The 22,482-nt window shown below is 41.9% G+C and overlaps 1 protein-coding gene across 2 annotated transcripts in view; it reads left to right on the top strand.

Annotated features, from left to right (window-relative positions):
• Positions 1–22,482, top strand: part of SGCD (sarcoglycan delta) — a 160,642-nt gene that overhangs the window by 53,609 nt on the left and 84,551 nt on the right. For both annotated transcript variants that reach the window (XM_031555711.1, XM_010719032.3), the window contains exon 3: positions 5,587–5,688. In XM_031555711.1, the coding sequence (XP_031411571.1) occupies positions 5,587–5,688 (102 nt within the window). The remainder of the gene's footprint in view (positions 1–5,586; positions 5,689–22,482) is intronic.

The raw sequence follows: 22,482 nt of genomic DNA, 5'->3' as shown, positions 1-22,482 counted from the left end.
TAATGACAACTGCACACATCTATTGAAGAAGTCTTCATAATAAATAGCACTGGCTTTGTTGAGCACTTGGTCATTGTGGAAGGAACTGACAGGGGAGAAAGGTGCTGTGGGACTATGTACATGGCAAGTGTCCCTAATGCCACTGTGATGTGCAAAGAGTTGTGTCCCTTGAGCACTCCTGCTCACATTTCTAGCTACCAAGCTGTGTCATTTTTTCCTCTGTGTAATGCTAGGGACAAGCTGGTTGTTGTGACACTGAGCTACATGGATGGATGGGTGCCCTCCTTATTAATTACATGTTAATCTGTCACATATTCCCCTTCAGAGTAAGCTGGAGGCATCTTCTGCCTCTTAGTGTGTAGTCATACAGAGCGACTAACAAAACTAAGAGTTTCCACTTGGAAAGAAGGGCTCTGAGCTTTGTGTAGGCTTGGGCTGGTTTGGGTTGGGCTGGTTTGGGTTTGGGCTGAATTTTTCATCACCGGAATGGTCTGCAGGCACTTTTCTCCTTTGTACATGACATCCTGTCTTGTAGCAGCAATACAGCAGGAGCAGGCAATTGTCCCCATTTCTCTGCTGCCTACACAAGCCGGTAGGCAAGGTCTCAAAGCAAAGCTTCAGGACAAAGCCATCACACCCCTTATTTTGGAGGTTAAGTTGTTCAGGACCATGTTGTGTAACCAGCCCTAACTTTCCAGAACTGAGCCCACTGGTGAGTTTTTTAGGTTTTCTTGGCTTCTATGGGAAAATGACTGTGCTGATGCTCAGCTAGAGAGTGGTCTCTTTACAGAAATGACTAATTAAGTGAAGAAATTGAGGAGTGAGAGCAGATCCTGTTAGAGTCAGTAGGTGTTTGAGGTTGTGAAGAACTAACAGCAAAGTGCATCTCTGCAGACCATCCCTAAGTCTGGGAAAACTGGAAAAAGTAATGTTAATATAGAGGTAGGAGAGCACAGAAATCTTCTGAGGAAGGTAAGGTAAAACAGGTCACTTGCATTTGCTGTTTTTTTTCCTCCTAACTTTGGATGTATTGAGCTGTGTAATAACTTGCACATATCTGGAAGCGATGCAGAGCACAGCAATCAATAATACAAGCAACAATAATCAGGTGTTGCAGCCATCTGACATGAGCAGTCTCCAAATATAATTCTCTCCCACAGGATGTTACCATACATAACTTCTGTTTATTCCCAGTAAAAGAAGCAAATCCTTACCTGCCATGCAGAGACAAACCTTGCTGCACAAAACTGATCCAGGAAAAAGCAGGAAAAAGCATGAGGATAACTGCTTTTTCACCAAGCAGCCCACAGCACTGACACGCACTGGGCTGGTGGTGGCCAACAAGCAGCTGGAGCTCATAGTGTTTGCCATCACTGGTGTCCCTAGAAAATCCTTAGGAAAAGAGCAATAGAACAGTAAACAGCACATTTCCCTTCTATATTCAGAAATACCTGAGGAAATGCAGAGCAGTGGGAGGCTGCATATATGGTTTGTGAAGAACAGAGCATCATGGCATAAAGGCTGCAGCCAGCCCATACTGTGGCATGAGCCCAGCTTTATGTAATAGAGCTACCATAGGTGGCAGACACTTCTGGAAATCCTCCACAGCAGCCCAGATTGGTGCAACTTGCAGGTATTCTCTGCAGTAATTACATATCTCTGGTCAGGTTGGCTGCTTTTTCTTATTCTGCCAACTGAACTTCCCTGCTAGGGACCATACAGTTAAAAACAAAGTAGAAAGTAACCCACAGCTGTTACAAAGGAAAACAAAACAAAAAAGCCAGGCTTTGCCTGTTCGTATGGCCCCAGGGCTGACCTGGAGGTAAAGGAGCCTCAGTCTTCAGGTAGCAGCAGTGCTGGGCTCTTCCCCTGACACCAGCACTATCCATTGTAATTGGTTGTTAAACTGAGCTGCCTCTCAAGCTAATAAAAAAGAAAGTCCTCTGTCATTCAGCAATACCAAAATGACATTTATGTTATTTGGGATTTTACCACTGCTGTCCCATTTTAACACGGAGCAGTTGGTGACAGCATATAAATTTTTATGCTTGCCCATTACAAGGCATTGTATAAAAAGAGAGGTGGCTGAGGCAATAAAAGTAATGTGGAAGTTATCTTCCTGCTCTACCAAAAAACTGAATAATTCAAAGCGGGAGGTAATGGAAAGTTCCTGACTCTGTGCCTGCTGTTTTCCAGCAGTTAGCCTGGAAGCTCCCACAAAGCTGGTTTGTGCCTGCACACTGAAGTCATTCATTCTCTGTTGAGGAGTCTGCTAATAAAGAGGGGAGAAACAGAGATTGTCAGACATCAGCGTACCCAATAATCAATATTGCTTGTTTTTTTCTTATTCACAAGCAACATAGTGGCAGATAAGGATATATACCAATCATGACACAGTGTTTAATAAAAAAATCATGGTCTCTGTCACTCCGGCCAGCTTTCTGCTCTGTTTTATAGGTCAAGGTCCATGAAATTTCATAGCACTGGTGCTATATATATATTCACTGTAGCAGGGTGTGACATTTAGTTTCTATTAAACCATATACTATAGGGAGGAAGGAAGATGCTTTACCCAAAACAACACATGCAGGGTGTTCTTTCACGCAATGATTTCTTTCAAATATATCTGTATTTTGCTACCTTTGTATCATTCTGCAAGCTGCAGAATATTTTCTAACAGGAGGTAATAAGGAAATACTATTTAATAATGATTATATTGTTAGAAATTAGGAATACCTGCTCACTTTAGAATCTGATTACAACCTTTGTGTGGTTTTTTTTTTGACTGCTGACCCAGAATGTCACTACAAAAAGCCGTCATTTTCAATCAGAAGAGGCATGAATAGTAGAGGGGTAGTAATGGTCAGTGTCAGTGCTGAGCTTTGTGTCCTGACCCCAAACACCATGGAGGGAAGGAGGTAACATCTGGTGAGTGGGGTCAGAATGACAGTGTCAGAGGCTGAGAAGAGGGAAGTGCTTTCTTTACTCTGACCCCCTGCTTTTGTATTTTTGAGAGCATGCGCCTGCCTGTACAATATGAATCAAATGTGTTCTTGAAGTTCTGCTTGTTGAACATTGTCCCATAGACCTGATGTGTGTTTTTGGATGTGTAAGACCAGCTAATTGTGAGTTATATGGCCCGTATGTGTGTTTTTTAAATACAAGTAATCCCACTGGGGAATACTTGGAAACAGGAGGTTAAGGGGAGAAAGGAAGAGAAACACTCAAGAGGAAAGTGGAATACTGGATTTGTGTTATGGCTGAGGATATAGTTGTGATCCTCTGAACTTGGTGGTTTACCACAGCCTCAGTGATGACTTGACAAGTGCCATCAGTCCAAGTTACTGGTGATGTATTGCTTTACATCAGCTCAGCAGTGAGCCCTGGGAATAGTCAGGATTGGTAGCTGCAGAGATGGTCATTCCTGCAGCTAGATGTGACACCAACCCATGTGATACTGGAGAACATCCTGCAGCATGAAAGCCTTCAGGGCTTGTAATCTCACTGAAATGTCTATCTGGGGAAAGACTTTTTAGATTTTTTTAGCAGAGCAAAACACGTGAGGGTCTGCAGATAGCAGTAATAATTCCTGCTCACTCAAATCGCAAAGCATACCACTATCAAAATTTAATCTTGGCTCTTTGCTGCATAATCATATTTCACTCATTTTCTTCATACTTTTGCTTGAGATAAATGAACCCCCTTCTGTGCCATCACCAACCCAGAATCCATCAGCCAGTATTTTACAGCTGGGGCAGGAAATGTAGCAACTGGCACTTTACAACCCATCTCTCATTCCCCCCCTTCGGCAGTCAATAGCATTTTCAGCACGTCTCCATTTAAAGTTCGCTTACACCTTTTGTTTCAAAATGATGTGACAGCAGTCAGTCCATCAGCCAGCACTCCTGAACCCTTTGTTCATGAGTCATCATGTTATGAGGAAAGTGATCATTGCTTGGCAGGGAACACCCTCCAGACTGACACTTGTGGGAACAGGGGAATCCCTGATGAGTGACCAGCTTCCCTGCTGAGCCATGCTGTGTCTTTAAGTGGTGGATGTTCCGTGCTTATCAGTGTTCAAGACATTTGGATAATGTCCTTAATAATGTGATTTAACTTTTGCTTAGTTCTGAAGCGGTCAGGCAGTCGGACTTGATCTTTGCAGGCCCCAACTGAACTCTCCCTCTCCTCTCCCTTCCCTTTACCTTTCTTCTCTGTGTTTGAAGTGCTTTTTGTTATACATCTATCTTTTGCAGTTCCTCCAAACATCATTTCTTAAACGCACAACTTTCTATACAACTGGAGCCTAAATGAATGTAAATCCCACATCTTATTAAAAGTTGTGTCTCTCTCTCACAAGCTAAAGGAGAAATATTTTTAGTTGGGCCCCATTCTACTTGCAAGCCAATATACCTGTCTTATTGAATAAAAACTGTATGAAAAACTCATACAAAATTTTGACTTTTTTTTTTTGCTATTATGGTTTGTCAGATGTTTTATTACATCTTGGACACACATAACTAAACAATTTCAAAAGAAAATGGACTATTTATATTCATCTGCTAGAGACCTGCAGCCAGCTCTTTGCCCCTTTTGTCAAGGAGATTCCTTCCCATCGCAGCACAGGAAGCAGTGGGGAGAGTGGGAGAGGGCTGGTAACCCAAATGTGAAATCCAGACAAGGAGAGAGAGATGCATGTTACATCAGTCACTTCAGACCTGACCTCTGGAACTTTGCAATAGTTATTTGAGTGCAGGAGACTGACTTAGAAGACCCAAATATTTGAATATGGAGATTCAGACTTCTGGGATATGCTCAGGCTGTGCAAGGAGCGCTGGGAAGGACCCAACCCCAAGCTGGTCATCTTGGGAAAGAAAAGTCAGGATTTAGCCCATGGCAGAAAAGCAGTCCATTGGGAAGGTATTCCTCTTGTATATATAGTTGCTTCTCCAAGAACACATTATGTTTTGATAGAGCTGTGTATTGTTTTTACAGTGTTGAAAGCACAAGAAAGATGTGAGACTTTAAACTAATCAGCGCATCCTTTTGTCATAAGTCCTAAGGAAACCATAGCAAAGAGTCTTTTTTGCAGAGTTTTCCCCAAATATGGAGTGCATGTTCCATACTCCATTTATTGCAGTACTCCTACATAGGCAAAACTTTGTCAGTTCAGTGAAAGTAATCACAGATAATCTATATGGAGTTCAGTAAAATTAATCACGTGTTCTTTATATGGATTTGTCATGAATGAGAAGGTAGATTAATTTACAGACACACAGTGAATATTGCAGTGAATAGTTTCCTGTTAACGCAGAGCATCGCTGCGTCTCTTTGAGTGGAGATGACTGGCTTAAAAGAGCATCTTTCATCTGTGTAAATGGTTTACTGGGGGGCATTGCAAATTGCTCTGAATGGATTTTTTTTCACAGAAACAGGGCTAAAAGGATAACACGAGTAACTGCATTCTCTAGTGCCTCCCAGTGTTTTGCATGTTCTCCTCAATAGGAAACAGAAATCAGTTATTAGCAGCCTGATGGATTTAGTAATTGTAACTAATGGAGATGTTTTGTTTTGTATGTGTTCTAGGATGGAATGGGGAACCTGAGAATCACAGATAAGGGTCTGAAGCTGGAAGGAGATTCAGAATTCTTGAAACCTCTCTACGCCAAAGAAATCCGGTCAAGACCAGTAAGTTGTTGGGAAAGGAATAATCATGTTTCTGCAGTCTGAACTGTAAGAAACAGTGGCAGAGTGGTATCATTACTGGATAACTTACTTTGGCCATTCTATACAAACATAATTTGAGGAGAGAGACAGCGGTGTCTCTTGGGTACTCTGTCAAGATACAGCATCCTCTGGGTGGCTGCAAGGTTGGTACCTGTGGATTTAGTTGATATAAGACACAGTTAAAATTCTCCAAGGACCTCTGAGATTTCACATGGTCTTTGTGTCTCCCTTCAGGATAAATCATAAGCAGCCCTCAACTGAAAGACCTAATGTTTCTGAGGTATAGGGACAGCAGGTAGTCGTGAATTCCAGCTCACATTTAACTAGTTGAACCTTTTCTGCAGAAAGGAGTGAGCTGATGCCTTAGCAGAAGGGCCTGATCTGTTAGCTGGTGCAGTAAACCCATACTATGTGCTCAGTCCTATTTCATGTTCTGCTTTAAAATTATGTGTGCTTAAAATTCAGCACTGCTTGGTGAGACTGCTTGACAAAAGTGGCAAGGATGTTAACAACTGAAAATGAGTAAGAATCCAAGTGTGATTGAAATAGCATTTTCATGGTAGCATTTCACTGACTGTCAATGCCTTTTCTTGTTTTTAATGCAATCCTGTTTGTCCTGAGTAGCTGTAAAATAACTGAAAAGATTACATATCTATTCCAGAATCCTTTTAAGAAGATGTCATCTAGTTTGTTTCCTGATCTGAAGTGTTGAGTCAGATACCAACCTTCCATTCTGATAACAATGGCAGATAGCTAATTAAATAAAGTTAACAGCCTTTTATCTCAGCATTTCAGTGGTCTTGTAGAAATTGGAATTTGTAGCATAATCAACGTAACATCCAATACAATATCCGATTTAATTATTGAAGGTTGCAACCTCTGTAAGATGGCTAGGAATTGATTTCAACAAGCGTAATCATTAAGGAAGAAAAGTTAATGAGAAAATGTTCATATCTATAAATGTTTTCATTCCTGAATTAAAAGAGACTCATAAAACCTTATGTGTCATACATTTTGTAATGTAAAGTGTGTGGAAAATGTGCAGCACTTAGTCTGATAAATAGACTGAAGAATTACTACATACATTTCTTTTCCTTCAGTTAGATTGCTGAAAATAGTACTTGATTACTGAGAGAACTAAGAACCCTTTCTTGCTACAGGGAGTTTACTGTTTAAATGTACCATTACACTGATTTACATTTTAATAAGGTGGGGGGACAGAAGGTGTCTCCTTCTTGAGATAATGAAACGAGTTTCCTCACCACTGACAGCTTAATGAATGCAAGAAATAGAAAACATAAGGTAAGACCTCTGTGTGTGCTCCTTGCTTTATCCATCCTCCAGGATTAGTCTTTTTGCAGTTGTGCAGGAAAGCCAGGAAGAGCTGATCTACAGCCAAGCAAGTCAGAGCCTCTCTGCTCACTTCAGTCGATGAATCCTGGAGGCTGTGTTAACAATTTAGTTGCATAAAGCACGTGTACAGTTTCTGACTTCTTAGTGGAGTTAAGCTGGAGAAGCCTGTGCTGAATATCAGGTTGCTCATAGTAATGCTGGAATTATTAATGAACTGGGAGTCACAGGAACAATCCTGTTGTTTTCAATCAACTTAGGCTTTCTTGTGCTGTGTGTGAACGTGGCCTCTTGTAAGCGAATCAAAGGGCTGCATTCAAAGAATGACACTTACAGATTATTTAAAAACATTATTGATTACCTGAAGCAATGTTTGTTTAAAGCATATTAGTATGAGCCATTATTTTGTTGGAAGGAAGCATTAAAGCAGTTCCTCAGCTTGATGAGTATTGCTAAAATAAGTGCCAAACTCAGCATTGATACAGATGGATATCCATACTAATTCCATAGTAATCTTCCCTGGGTTTTTGGAAATGCATAATGTGGCTTTAAACTGCACAGCAGAAGAGAAACAATATGACAAATCTCAGTAAAGAATATCCAAGAAATAAGCTGACATGCAGTGTTTTCTGCGTGCTTAAACAACCTAAGAGTTATGCACAGTAATAGATTATGATTTTATTTAGAGCTCAAAAGGCTTTCGGACACTGCTTATTTTGAATAATTATCAGGGAAAAAAATGCCAGCTTTAGTATTGTTCTGTGCAGTAGATGGAGGGTCTCATGAGCACCATGGTGCTGCATGGAAATGCAGGGAGGAGTCGTGCTTTGTGACTGATAGTTGGTAAGAGTCTGAATTTGTCACTCCTGCCTCTTCTGCATTTCTAACTCCCAGGGATGCTTTCCTAGAAGCTGTGCATTCAGGCTTAAAGATAGTTTTGGATTTCCACTTCAAAAGGATTTCTTTTAAAAATTAATTTAGCAGGAAGGGAAGACTGAGGTTTAGGCAGGAAGAAAAGCCCTGAAGTGTCATTCCAAAAGACTGTGGCTGTTTGGGAACCTCTGCTTTCTGTGATTTGTGCTGTAGGTACTGTCCCCCTTGATCACCTTCTGGGGTACGTGGTTGCTTTTAGCTGCACTCCTTTCTGGAAGACAACCCATTGCAAATGAAATTACAGCCAGGAAGAATGAATTTGTGGTACTGTGGCATGCAATTTATGGTACTAACAGAGGTATTCTTTTGGCCTACCCTTTAAAGATATTAGCAGAAAGATTGTGCTGAAGTCATTCAGTCCCATGTGAGAGATATGGCCAATAAAACCGCAGACCTGAACTGACTTCTAAAAGCTGCTTCCAGCATTTCCTGCTGCAGCACCACCACCTCCTGTCTCAGCAGTAGCCTTTCAGGTTCACTCACCTTTTCCCTTACCTATTCAAGAATGACCCCCAAATACTTCTCTCTTAATGTAGAAAGAGTCTCTGCTCCTGTTGTTTCCCGTGCCCTGGCTCAGTAACACTTGGTTTGTAATTCCTCCTGGATTAGGACCCATCTGTAAATGTGAGAGCCTGCAAATAAATGTAACCCTGTTATTGCATGAGCCTCAGTTTTATCTGGTGATGAATAGCAACTGGTGGTAGCTGTGTTTGCACCCTTGTAGTCTTGTTTTAGAGAAAAGAGATAGATGCATTCATTTCTCCTGGAGCGATCAGAGCATCTTAAACTCCCAGCTGAACATATTGCAAACTAAACGGTGTTTTCCATGCCACTTGCATGGAACATGAGCATCTTGCTGTCTTTAATTAGGAAGTTAACTGGACCATGAAGTATTGCCTGTGTAAATAAAAGTGATTTGTACTTAGTCAAGAAGGTGCATTAGGAATCCTCACATTTCTTTACTAGCACATAAATTATGGAGATTATGAAAAATTGGACAGGTCATCTATAAGCCCATCTGTAGCTCAGCTGCACTGTCAATCTCAAAATGTAGCTGTCTTTCTAACTGTTGTAATTTATTGTGGACTATTGTGTGAACCATCTGCTTGCTTATAAATCAGACAAACTTTGACTGAAAGTTGCACGTAGCAGCACAAATTGTTAATTTTATGTGCTGGAAAGCAATGTCAACAGTTTGGTGGTCTGCAGTCTTCATTGCCTTCGTCTGAATTGAACTCTCAATGTGGAAATTTTCCTCCCTCTGTTCAGAAGAGCTGCTAATGAGCAGACTCCTTGAAACCTACTATACGCAGAGATTTCGCTTTTTTTAGAGCAGTTGTATTGTTTGAAGCTTGCCACTTTGAGGACTTCCTGGTCTGTGAGTAATTTAAAAGGGGTGAGACAGAGAGCAGGCTGTGTGTGTTTTGCATTCTGGTAACAACAGACATAAATGCTGAGATTATACTGTAAAATCAAGTGAATTACTTGCTCAGGAACTCTGTGACAACCAATAAGTTGATAATCTCAGCTTTAGGAGGCTGAGAAGGGCATTGCTGTGATAGGATTAGGCACTTTGGCCCTTTCACTGTTCATTTCAAGTGCACCAGTAGGAAAAATAAACTTCAGTTTTCAAACCTTTACACCCAGGCTTCAGTTTTCTTAGCCTGGGGCAAAGTACAGTGCCTACTGATGTCTTCTTTTCTTTGGGTGATGCCAGAAGTCCCAGGCACGCTCACTGTGGGACGCACCTTGGGACCATGTCTCTGAGAACTGAGTGCTTGCACATAGCATCTGAAGCCAAAGGAAATATCTGGTGCCTGCAGTGGGAAGTCTGGCCTGTCACAGTTCTTGGCTGGGATTCTGCAAGGGCATCTGCTTGGCCTAAAAATTTCACAGTTGTGAATTAGGGCTGATAACTGCTATTGCCTTTACTGGTGTTTAGTAAGTTCTCATCAGCATAAAAGCTAGACTGGCGACTACATCAAATATGCTTGTCTGTGCTTTTCATTTTCCCCAGCCAGTATTTGAATGATAGAAATTTTGAAGGAAGCTTTTAAGACTGATAAATAATTATTTTGCCAATGCACTTGTCTCACTACGTTCAAATCTGGAAGAAGAGTAGTATAAATTTAAAGCACGGAAGCAGCTCTGTAATGCAGGTATTTTTTCTCTATTATTTGCTCTGCAGGTCTACCTGCCCCAAAGCTAAAAATACACACAAAAAAAACAATAAATCATGTATTTGGGCTTTACAATGACATGTGCCCTCTCTGGGGGCATACCTGCCTCACAGCCATAAGTACATATTTATAAACAGTGCAACATACTAATTTGGATTAAAAAGCAACATTCACCCATGAGGTGAGGCAGTGCAGATGGCAAGATAATTGCAGCCCTGTAAGAAGCTCAAACTGTGTGGTAGAAATCTTGCTTTCTGCAAAGGCTCAGGTAGATAGCATGAAAGAAGGCTGCTATTTTTTGAGGGAGGGGAGAGAATTATGCCTTTTCTTCTTCTTTGTCAGAGTTTATGGAACAATAAGAGGGTACTGAATTAGTTCCTGATGATTTGGTCCAGCAGAGTGCTTCAGGATTTCAGCGCTCTCACTGAAACCATCACGGGGTGGAAATAAAGTTTGTCTCACTGTGTGGCTGTCACTTAGCAGCCCCTGCACACTGCATCCCTGGCATCATCCCTCCTGGTGTTTGCTATTCCCTTAGCGACCAACTTTTCAGAGATGAGAACAGTCTCATGCACATGATGATAGAATGAGCCCATGGGGATGATGGTCCCAGGGGCAGTTCAGTTGCCATTGTGGCTTCAGGGATGATGGCACTGTTTCAGGTAGGCAAAACTCACACTATCCGATGTCAGCTTCTGAAGCAGCATGCTTCCTTTAATTACATCTTCAAAGCTTTCTGTTTCTCTCAGTTGATTTTTGGCAGCAGATGCTAAAACATTTTTTAAAAGCCTTGGTAGTTAAAAAAAAGATGATGCTGCAAGTGATGGCGCAGCCAACAAAAAGGAAGCTATACGACTCTGCCTGGCCACTCCTTACTCTCCCTGTTTATTCCCCGTGGCAATGCTCCAAATACCTTGTTGTTAGAATGTGTGCCAGTATGATTTTGGAACAAATGCCTTTGTTCAAGACTCAAGCCTGAATCTTGCTTGCCCATCCATTATCACAGAAGTTTAGATTCATTAAGGTTGGAGAATACCTCTTGGATCACCAAGACCCACCACCCCCATCATTGCCACTAAACCACATCCCTCAGTGCCACATCTCCACGTTTCTTGAACACCTCCAGGGACGGTGACCCCACCACTTCCCTGGGCAGCTTATGCCACTGCATCACTGCTCTTTCTGAGAAGAAATGGTTCCTAATATCCAATCTCAACCTCCTCTTGTGCAACCTGAGGCCATTCTTTCTTGTCCTATCAGCAGGAGCAAGGGGGGGCTCTTCTTTCGGAGACAAAGCAGTAAAAATAAACAGAAGCAGCTGAGCAAGTCGGAAAAGGCATCACTTTGGCAGAAGCACCCTCACCTGATGCACGGACACTGTTGCCATCACCACCTGAAGCAGATTTGACTCTCTGTATTGCAATAGGCTGCGAGCATCCAGTGGGATTTATAAACCTGATATGCTTTCCTCTTAATAAATTTCATTCTCAAGCAATAAAATCCAGAGATCCTACTTCAGGTTGAACTTTGGTTGCCCCAGAGCTCTGGGGGCAGTTACTGTGACATTTTCAGTGTGCTAAAAAGGTGGAAGTTTAAGCAAATTTTACAGCAACTGTGAAAACATTTCCCTAGCTTCACAGTAATATTGGCCACAAGTTTCTTAGCTTTGAATTTAGAAGGAAATTTTGCAGGCTGGCAGAAGGAGCACTTCCAATCACACCAGAATTACATCTTGCTTTGTGTGTTTCCCGTCGTTTGTCTAACGAGCTGCTGTTATGTGCTGCACACTGAGAGCACAACGTGCAGCTGAGCATCCCACCAGCTGCCAAATGTCTTTGAGTAGCCCACAGAAGAAAGAGAGGGGAAGCTCTGAAGTAAACTAAGTTTTTGAAATAGCTCTACAACTTCTATTTCAAAGCAGAAGTCTCGTGGAGGCTGCCCGTGGCATTTTGAAAAGGATTTCATTAAATGTTTGTAACATGTCATAAGCTCTTTTAAATGGAAGGGTAATGGCTCATAACATTTGTAAGCTTTTTAATTTCATGCAATATGAGCAGTGTAATCAACACCTATTAAAGTCAATCAGCTGTGCCAAGTGGGCTACCCACCTTGGCTTTTGTCTCTATTTTCATCATGGGCATACTAACCGTGGGCACAATGCTTTTGTACCTTCTGGTCCTAACTTCAGTGGGGACCCAATGTGGTCCTTGCAGAAGTATCTGTGCTCGCAGATGGGATAAGCACTTGCAGTCTGTGGTTTTTGTCTCCCAAGTGGGCAGTTTGGGCCATGCAGTTGTTGCAGCCCCAAAGCCAAACACAGAGAGTGAGAATTTCCCAAATAATCTCTGAGTTTGAATGACTTTTTTTCCCTTCGATAGGTGAAATTTCTTCGCTTGAGTTGGTTGTATGAAATGTGGGGAGATGTTCAGATCGTGTTTGTTTTGCTGTTCTGATCTGATTCCTTTCCCCTCTTCATTTCAGACATTTGCAGCTGAACTCAGTGGTCATAAAAACAAGCGATGTGCACCACAGCTCAAAGTGAGCTGTGAGGTTAAGGCTGGATGCTCCATGTTCTCAGAGCTTTTGCATTGCATTTTTACCATGATCCCAGAGCATTTCAGCTCTGAAGAGTTTGACAGCAGGACTGAGTTGTGTCAGGGCTGTATACCCACAGAAATATTGCAAATCAGCTAACGCTGTGTTTTTAGCTGAGTCGTGATCCTTGAGAAAAGAGTGCAGGCACTAGAACCTAGAGGGGAATGAGCATTTGGTTTAGTTTATTCCTCCACAAGAAAAAGGAAAAGACATGGATTTATTGATTTTAAAGTTGAAAGAAAAAATGGCTAAGCTGAATGAATTTGGCAGGCAGTTTCTTCCTGTCCTCCAACATGCACAACAGTTTCGGCATCTGTTATTTCAGCTTAGGTTCAGCACCTCCAACTTGTGTGCTACCTCTGTGAATGAGCATGGAAGGTTGTTTGAAGCTCATTTTTCTTAATTAGCCATTTATTATGGACTCTCATTATTCCTACAGGCATGCATACCTGTAGGAGCTGTACACCATCCTTATTTTTCTGTGTTTAATATTAAAAAAGAAAGATTACTTGGGGTTGAACATGAGATACATCAGTCTCACCTACTGATCTGGTTTTTTATTGCCTCCTGTTCTTACTCAACAGACATTACTGTTAATAGAGAAGCTACGCTGGTATTTGATTACAAGCAACCTGAGCCAACCCATGGGATTGGAGGCATTTGTACAGTAGTCTTGAATTTTCAGTCCAAAACATGATCCAAATTTCATCTTAACAAGCAATAGGCTGAGAAGGAGGTAAGCTTTCCAAAGCACCTGAAATTGCTCAGGGAAAGGGGTGCGGTTGTGTACTGCTGCATTTCTTTCTCTCGTGGGCGAAAGCTTTGAGCGTAAGGATTTCCAGTGTCTAGACATCGCTGCTGGCAGTCAGGATCCTGGCTGCTTTGAAAATCCCAAAGTATATAAGCAACTTCTTAATACTGAAAAGTCAAAAAGGAATAAAACTTCATACAGCGTAGATAGAAGATAGAGACAGAATGATTCAGGAAGCGCTAAAAGGCAAATAGTGAGATCCAATTGTAAAGAAACAGTGAGGTGTTTTCTGATGTTTCCAAGAACCCTCAAAGCAGAGATTCATGTCCTCTTACCACAGGACAGCAAACACTGCTGCAAATCTGCTATCAGAACTATTTCAGAAGCAAAGTTATGTATTTCATAAGGCAAGTGTTACTTGACAAGACAAGCTGTGCTGTCATTAGCAAGTGCAGGCACACACAACAGGTTTTACAGACAGTTCAGTTGGCTGCTCTTTGATTTGCAATAGGAAGCAAAAATCAGACCTTCCAGGTTTCATTTTCCAGCTCCTTTGCCAGTAATAAGAGTTTCTCTGATTGTTCTGCTTCTAGATGACAGATGTTGGATTTGGAGAAGGAGCTCAGGATAAAACAAGAACAACGCTGAATTTGCTCCTGTTCTTTTAGGACAAATTGGTTGAGGCTCTTGGGAAAACTGAATTGTATCTTTTGAAAGTAAAAATGAGATTTCTTTGGCTGCTAACATCTTCCCGGTTGGAACATCTCTATTTTCAATCTTTATTTGTCTGGGGCTGTGCCTGCCTGCTGCTCCCCTGGACTAGTATCTTTCAGCAAGGGACAATCCCATGCTGGTGTTAGTGGCACACTGTTGGGGTGCAGGATGCTAATACATATGTGATAAAAGAGGCTTTAAATCTAGTCAGAGAGACAGGCATTCAGGTGTGTCAGGGAATCCTTGATTTGGTCTTCAGTCTAATCAGATATTTAATTATACGCATTCTTTACAGACATCGATTACTTTATTGATGTTGGTGTGACTATTTAGATGCAGAAAGGTGAGTGTACATAGGCTTTTTTCCTGGATCATGCCCTGTGATTTCTACAGATTTTCCATGTATGTGGCAGCGAAGCCACTGGTGGGAGTCCATTCTGCCTGACACTGTGCAAGCACAAAGGCAACCCCTCCCAAAGGGCTCTGTGCTGTCAATAGGTAGAGTGGACAAGCAATAGGGATGAGGGTGAGCAAAGTGGCTTGCTTATGTGCTCCTACAGGAGTTGTGTGATGAGCCCTGTATCCATGCAGACATTCATTTTAATGGATCACGTGCCTCTGATATGGTTAAGCAGTGTAATTGGAGGTGAGGTGTCATGCAGCTCTGCATTTGTTTCCCTGATGGAGCTCTGAGAACAACTAGCATACTAGCAAGGGAAGCAGAGCAATTCTGAAAGGGAGTGAGCAGCATTCCCCTTCAAGATCCTGAGATGCTGGCATGGAAGCTACAGTAATTTAAGGATGAAAATGTCCTCGTTTGGAAAGTTCTTTGTTATGGCCTACAAGGGAAGGTTTTGTTTAAAGTTTATTCCAAGTGATGCAATTGGATTTGTAAGTCTCTGTTCGTGAAAGTGATGAGTAAATGTATGCCAGGGTTTGTGTAGTATCAATATTGGACACTTTTCTTTATTCTTCATCTGTAGTCCACAACTATGCAAAGAAAGTAGCTTTTATGACTTAGGCTCTTCTTTCCTGCTACTGCCTGATACTGCATTTCTAGTTCATTTTCCTATGGAGCAAAACATGATACTTTTCCACCGTCTCTCCCTTGAGTTAGGCAAGGGATGAACTTGTCATGGGGCATTTGGGGAATAAAGGTAGTTAATGCATGAGTTCTGCTTCTGTGCTGAGAAACCAACAGCAGCTGCCAAAAAAGTGCCCATGGCACCATGAAGGGGTTGTGACTGCTTTAGAGGGAAGCATGCTGTTCATCAAATCATACATATCACTCTTCACAGTGCCTGAGAAGTCTTTTCCAAGAACTAATACAAGCTGAGCCTTCCTCTTGGATAAGATCTGACAGGACAGTAGCCCAAGGCAGTATAGCTGAAGAGTTAAGATGTGTTTTCCTAATGAGAAGCTTTATAAGACATCAATATTTAAAAGCAGAGAAACAAAATTACAATCAGGTTGACTCAGGGAGAAGAGATGCCATTTCTCCAACAGAATGAGGCCTGCATGTCCAGCAAGCTTTACAGTTCTTTAGCCAAAAAAACTATTGTTTTTCTAATGATTGGGCTCATCTCGAAGAGCAAGAAAAAATTTTTCTTAAATTGTTTACTTTTCTAGGTATGTTTTGCAGGCTAGAAGTACAAAGTAGACGTAGCTGTTCGTTACCTTAGAGCAATTGATATTTTCCTTGAAGCAAATAAACTGATGTGTTGTTCACACAGGTGAAGGCACACAGGGGATGGCCAAATAACCCATAATCAAAATGCACACAAATTGCTGTTAGAGGTCAAGATTAAGTGATCAACCTTAGGTTGTTTGGTGACTTGATTTCCAGAGAGCCATGGCTGTCGTTAACCTAAACACATTTCCTCTTCTGCTTCCTATGGCTCAGTGTTCAGAGCCTATCCATTCCAGGTTTTAGGAGGACATCCTTCACTATTTTCATAAAGACCATATAATAAGTATTGGATCTGCAATGCTGCCGCATTCCTGAAATCCCCAGCTGCTGCTGTAAAGTGACTTCTGCTATGTGTGTGTTTCCTTCAGATCCCAATTGTTATTTATAAATGATAAACCTTGATGTTGTACACAGCTGAGAGGGCAGCAGGCTTTCTATTTCTCTGCAGCATTATCTATTATGCAGCATTCTGGGAAACGTAGCTTAGTTCAAGTAGGAAGAAGAGGAGCAGGCAGTCAGGACCATCCTTGCACCTATTCCTGGTGGGAGCCACTGACTGGATGTCTTCACTGATCCATTTTACTCCTGCAGAGTTTTGAAAGAACTTCAGGAATAAAAACATCAGGAGGCAGATGTCTTCTGTGGCAACGAGCAGTCGGACTGAGCCACCCTGCTGATTGCCCAAAGAGTAATGCTGGGTCTGGGTTTTCATGTGTCTCCTGTGCTCTATTCTACCTTCACACATCCTCATCCCTCTGACTGCATTTGCCATTATTCGCCATTTACCCAAACAACATTCTTGTCTTCTTCCAGGCATGGAAAAAGCATCTGCTGCTCCTTCTGAGAGCCTGACTTCTACTGAAGTACCACTCCCCGGCCCCCAGGGCTGTTGGTTGGGGATGTATTTTTGCTCATCAGCAGTACCGTGCGTTCTTCTGCTCTCTTAGCCTTGAAGTTGATACCCAAGAGTGTCTATTGAATGGCAGCTGCAAGATGCAGTCAAATCTCACCACAGAGCTTCCTGTTACTGCTCATGCAGTGTCCCACTGGTCAGACATCTGCTGTCATGTTATCTCTGTAGATGCACATGTTCTGTGAAGCAGCATCCAGCAGGATTTAGCATCTTCCCTCCGTATCAGTTCCATGTCATGTCATTTATTTAGCTGCATCTGCCATTTTCTCTCTCCAGGTCTAGTGCTGCCCTGCCTGCTCTATGTTCTGCATCTCCTGGGGCAGAAATTTGCAGTTCTCCCTCCTGTCTGACAACAACTCACACATGGATGTCACCACGCTGCAGGTCATGGTTTGGGCCCCGGTGTTTATTCCTGCAGGGATGTCTCTGTCTGGTCATGCAGACAGACAAAACATCCTCCTGAAAGCAAAGTACACATCATTTCAGAAACAAAGTGGTGAGAAAAAAAGAAATTCAAAACCAACCTGTGCAAATATGTATGCAACGCAGTAACCCCGCATCATAATTAAAGCAGATGAAATTACTTTTCTATCAGAGGTGTGCTCATGGGCCCAGCCATTCTTTGTGTCCTGCTTTCCCACAAATGTCCCTACAGAGTTATCTCAATGTATTTGTACAGAAAGCATTCCCACAACAAGGCCAAAATATGTTTTTCATCAATCATTTTGTAGCTGCTTCAAACCTGTCACAGCAGAGTGTGTGCCTGGAACTGCTTGGGGGAGGGGGTGAGGAAAAAACAAAAATAGAGGAAAGAAAAAACAGACAAACCAGAAATAAAAGCAAGAATTTGAATAGAAAACTGAGTTTTCTATCCTCAGGAATGGTCACATGATCTTTCTTTGTGTCCTATAAGATAGCAAATGCATGGTCTCCAATTAATAAATAATTGCAGTTCTAAGAAATGAGATTAGTGCTCCCACAACGCTATTGAAAAGCAGAGCACACTGAGCCCTTCAAACCTATTTCTCAATGCGCAGATCAACGTTTGCTCCTGGCACATGGCAAACTGGAGGACAGGTCTCATCAAAAAGAGCCCTATAATTGTAACAGCAGTCCAGAAGCAGAAGTGTTCTGATTGCAGGAACGTGTCTGGGCTGACCCTTGTCGCTTCACAGACCAGATGTGTTGGAAAGAGCTCCGCTGGGTAATCACAGCAGCGAGGATGGCCTTCTGCATCCTGCCTTCCAGCCGTAACCTGGTTGTAATATAGTTGCTTTTGCAGTGTAATTGCTTTCTCTGCAGGGCTTCTTCCTATTGATTCTGCTTGTGTGGATTTAAATTGTTTGCGGGTTGGAACTAGACTCAAGTTGGTCTCCATCTCTGCTTTTCTATGCTAGACAGCACACGTGACAGTTCTATCTAAGAGACTTTAATGATGTGTAGATAGCATCACTCCCTGGCCTGCGCGTGTGTATTTGATTTGAGGAGAGAAGCTGGATCAGATAAGTTCAGAACATCAATAAATACATGTATTTTGTTTGGTGACACTTGTTCAATTTGAATCTTTTTTCCCAGGAAGCAGCTTGTGTTGTGTCATTTTTTCAGCATGCTGTGTAAATGTTCTGCATCTGCAAATGCTGAGGACGGTGCCATCCCATAGCAATGCCATCTGCTCATTCACAAAGCGCTTTTTGCGTCGATAAAAAATGTGAGGTGCTACTCATAATTAGGCAAATCACATGCTGTGATCTGTGATTGATTTGATTTCTATTGCTGGCTACCTCGCATATGTCTGTGTGTCCATGAGTATTTTCTGCATATCAGCATATGGCTGCAGATGAATCAGAGCCTCATGAATTCTTTTTCCCAGTCCAGACAGATGGAAGTGTATTCCACTCTTATTAGCAGCAGCTGAATTTTGGTAACATCAGGGGCCTCTGTGAGGATTTTGCCTGCATTTTGTGTTGTGCATGCATACATAATTTGGCGTGGCCATCTATAACCTAATACCAGAAGTGATCCATGACCCAACACAAAGGAAAGTTTGATTTCAAAGGAATCACAGAATCGTTTGAGTTGGAAGGAACCACTAAAACCCATCTGTTCCAACCCCCCTGCACTGAAGAGAAACACCCACAGCTTCCCCAGGTGCTCAGAGCCCCTCCAACGTGACCTTGGGTCTGCAGAGATGGAGCACTACCACCTCTCTGAGCAACCAGTGCCAGTGCCTTACCACCTGTATCATAAAAAACTTCTTCCTAGATCTCCCCTCTTTTAGTTTGAAACTATTTCCCTTTGTACTATCAATGCTTAGGGGTAGCCATGTTAGTAAACTTAAGGAGAAAAATATCTCTATATATTGGCATTATGCAGTGCAGGAACAGCTTCAAAAGTGCCGCAAGCATTACAGAACCCAGGTGTCTCTGGTGAATCAGGCTTTTGGAAAATATTATCATTCCTTTCTTTGTAGTAACAATAGGTACTCTGAAAAGCGTATATATATATATATATATATATATATATATTCAGTTCAGTGACTGACTGAGATTCTGATGGTTTCTAGTTGTGCTATGGTCCAAGTAATGCTGATAAGTAAGAGAAAATAAATCAGAAACCACTTGTTCTGTATAATTGTAATATTGTCTTTAAAAGCATATATACATAGTGAGGTATGATTTATCAGTAGTTTTAAAAGATGTCTAAGGCAGGCAGCAGGCACACCAGAAAGGCCATAAAAATGAAAACACATGAACAGAGATCTGCACGCTTGTCTGGAGTAAAAGTTACGAGCGTTGTGGTAGCTATAGAGCTGGGTGATTTAGAATATTTTAAACCTCAGCAGAGCTCTCTTCAGTTCTTTCCTTCCCTTCTATTGCCCAGTGCATGCATACAGTGTATCAGCAGGAGATCTGTCACCACTGGAGTCTGACCATGGCTAGGACAGCCCGAGGCAGAAATAGGCTGTAGCTTAACACAGAGCCATGGTCGTGCTGCTACCATACCTCCTGTGTGCAGGATTGGGTTGGTATGAGCTCTCTCTTGGTCTGATATGAGCAGCTCCTGTGGTTAGGTCTCTCTGTAGAAATATTTAAATAAATAGCAGTAATGAATGCCCAGCTAATTTCCAGTGTTGATTAATGTGCTGCTATCCTGTTTCAGAGCATTACAATTGCTCTCATCCTGCTTAGTCTGAATGAGGGAGAGCTGCTTCCCTGCAATGCAGTTAACCCTCTGAGCACCTTTGATCCCCTCCAATATAACATAAAATGCTTGAAGCATCTTCAGAATTGTTTGGTCACTGTATAACCTGTACTGTTCTCTTCTCTTCAGATGTTGTCTGGGGCTGTCTGGCTGGAGGATTTCTGCAGTGTATTCAATTCTTTCAGGTCCCAGCCCAGGCAGGCACTGCTCAGCTGAGACCTTGCCAGTGCAGGAAGTTTTGCAGAAGTGCAGCAGCCTTCAGATGTTACAAATCCAGATTTCCCATCCCTGCAGACACAGAACAGAATTCCTGTGCTGGCAGTTGAGTTTTTTATTTTTATGTGTATGGCTATTTGTTGTTATCATATCTGCATTTTTCTTTGTATTATGAGCCAGCAAAGTAAAAAAAAAAAAAAAGATGACAAAGAAGTTGATGCAGATGTAATCCCTTGGGGATCTTTTCGATGTTGTTTTTAATGTCAGCAGACATGGTTCAATGTAGTTTTCAGACGACTTTCAGCTTCACAGCAGCTGATTAAGCATCTTGAAGAAGCAGCAATGCACTCTAAACACTGTTGTTGCATGAGATCGTTACAGGATTTCTTCTAAAGAGAGGAACCCCTGGACTGCCAAAAATAAATCACTTTGAAGGATGTAAAACCCTTTGGGTAGCCATCCAAAAGCAGAATCTAGTGTTTAGATCTCACATCATAGACCTGCCTTCTTTGCACTTTAAAAGAAGAGTCAGAGATGTAATTGCTTTAGTGCAGCAGTGGGAAATTTATCTTTTGTTCCTTTTGTCATTAAAACAAACTTTAAGAAGTGCCATAAAAGAGGGAGCTTTGTAGTATTGGACATAAAACTCTAACATGTGTAGTACATATGCTGTTAAAATGTGTCACACTGGGTGGGAACACAGTGTTTTTACTTAACTTTTCTGAGCTTCACAGTATATCTTTCTGCAAACGTGACTGTACTTTGTTTGCATAGAAGGGACTTGAATACTTTGCTTTAAGCATTTGAAGACTTACAAAAATATCAGAGGTTAGAATACAGCATGTTGAGTCAGCCCATGACTTTCTAGATCTGTGTCCGTGAATGCCAGCTGCAGGTCAAGGCTGTGTCAGCTCTGTCACTGATCCAGGCTACATGACTTGGGTATGTGACACTTGTGGAAAGAGTTTATTTCTAGGAACAAGAGGGTACAGAGCACATTTTGTTACCTCTGCACTGAACCCATTGCCTCCTTCCTTAAAGAAATTGTTTTTAGAAAGAAATATAACACGTACAGGGGCATTCTGTAGCTTTCATTTTAATGTTTGTTATCAATTCCATCCACACTTTGCTTTCATTCTGTTATGAAAAGCTTACACTGTCAAATAAGAAGTTTTACTAAAAAAAGGGATTTAGTTACATGAACATTTTACACAGCCATTTGAAGGACAAAATCAAGATCAGCAGAGACTCGATGATTAAACAACAAAAAGTATGTTCAAATAATATTAAAGGATGTTTTCAATCTAGCACCTGGGGATTTAGCTACGTGACTTAAATTTTTGCTCCAGAAGGCTCCTGGACAAAACCTGTTCTTATTGTGAGGAGCTCTGTCAGAAGCAGGAGGAGGATCTGTTGATTTTAATTTGTATGGCAACTTAAATAGAAACAGTGGTGGCTGATTTGCAATTGGGCATGGAAGTGCAGGATCTCAGTTGATGCAGATGAAAGCTGGGCTGCTGCTAAGTGGGACCTTGGGGTCCTGTTGGATACTCCCAAGTCTGTCTTCTTGTCTTGGTTGACACAACCAAAGGCAGATGCTGCCCAGTGCTGTGTTTTTCAGGTGTGCAATGTCTGTATGATGTTCTGGTGAGGTTTGCTGTGATTCGTGGAGGTGCCAGTTCTTGCTCAGCAGCATCTCTTGGGAATTCAGAAGGTTTCTTTACCTGATTGTTTCCTCACTTCTCCATTTTTTGGGGTCCACCCGAGCTTTTCAAGGCATGCTCCAAGGCAGAACTTGGGGAATGCAGTGCATGCTTGGGGTCAGGTCCAGGAGTGATTTGTTTGCTCTGTGCTCGTAGAGCGTTCTGGGCATCTTGTGGTTAGGAAGCTGCATTTAGTGGCCTACAGTGAGAGTTTCAATTGTGTTTTCCTCTGTTAGATGTTCAGTCATATATTGGAACACACAAAAGTGGATCAGTGATACTAATTTAATCTTGTCTGTATCAACAGTCATCTGGGAATTGAGATTTGAAATGAACCAAAACCTGGAGATTTCTAGCAGGAACAAGCTGCCCAGGGAAGTGGTGGGGTCACTGTAACTGAAAGTTCTCAGGAAACGTGGAGATGTGGCACTGAGGGACAAAGTTAGTGGACATGGTAGGGATGGGTCAGCAATTGGACTAGATGGTCTCAGTGGTCTTTTCCAACCTGA

The sequence above is a fragment of the Meleagris gallopavo genome, chromosome 15 (genome assembly GCF_000146605.3).
Source record: "Meleagris gallopavo isolate NT-WF06-2002-E0010 breed Aviagen turkey brand Nicholas breeding stock chromosome 15, Turkey_5.1, whole genome shotgun sequence".
In the NCBI taxonomy this organism is placed as follows: domain Eukaryota; kingdom Metazoa; phylum Chordata; class Aves; order Galliformes; family Phasianidae; genus Meleagris; species Meleagris gallopavo.
Note: the sequence above shows the minus strand (reverse complement) of the source record. Positions and strands in the feature narration are given on the sequence as shown.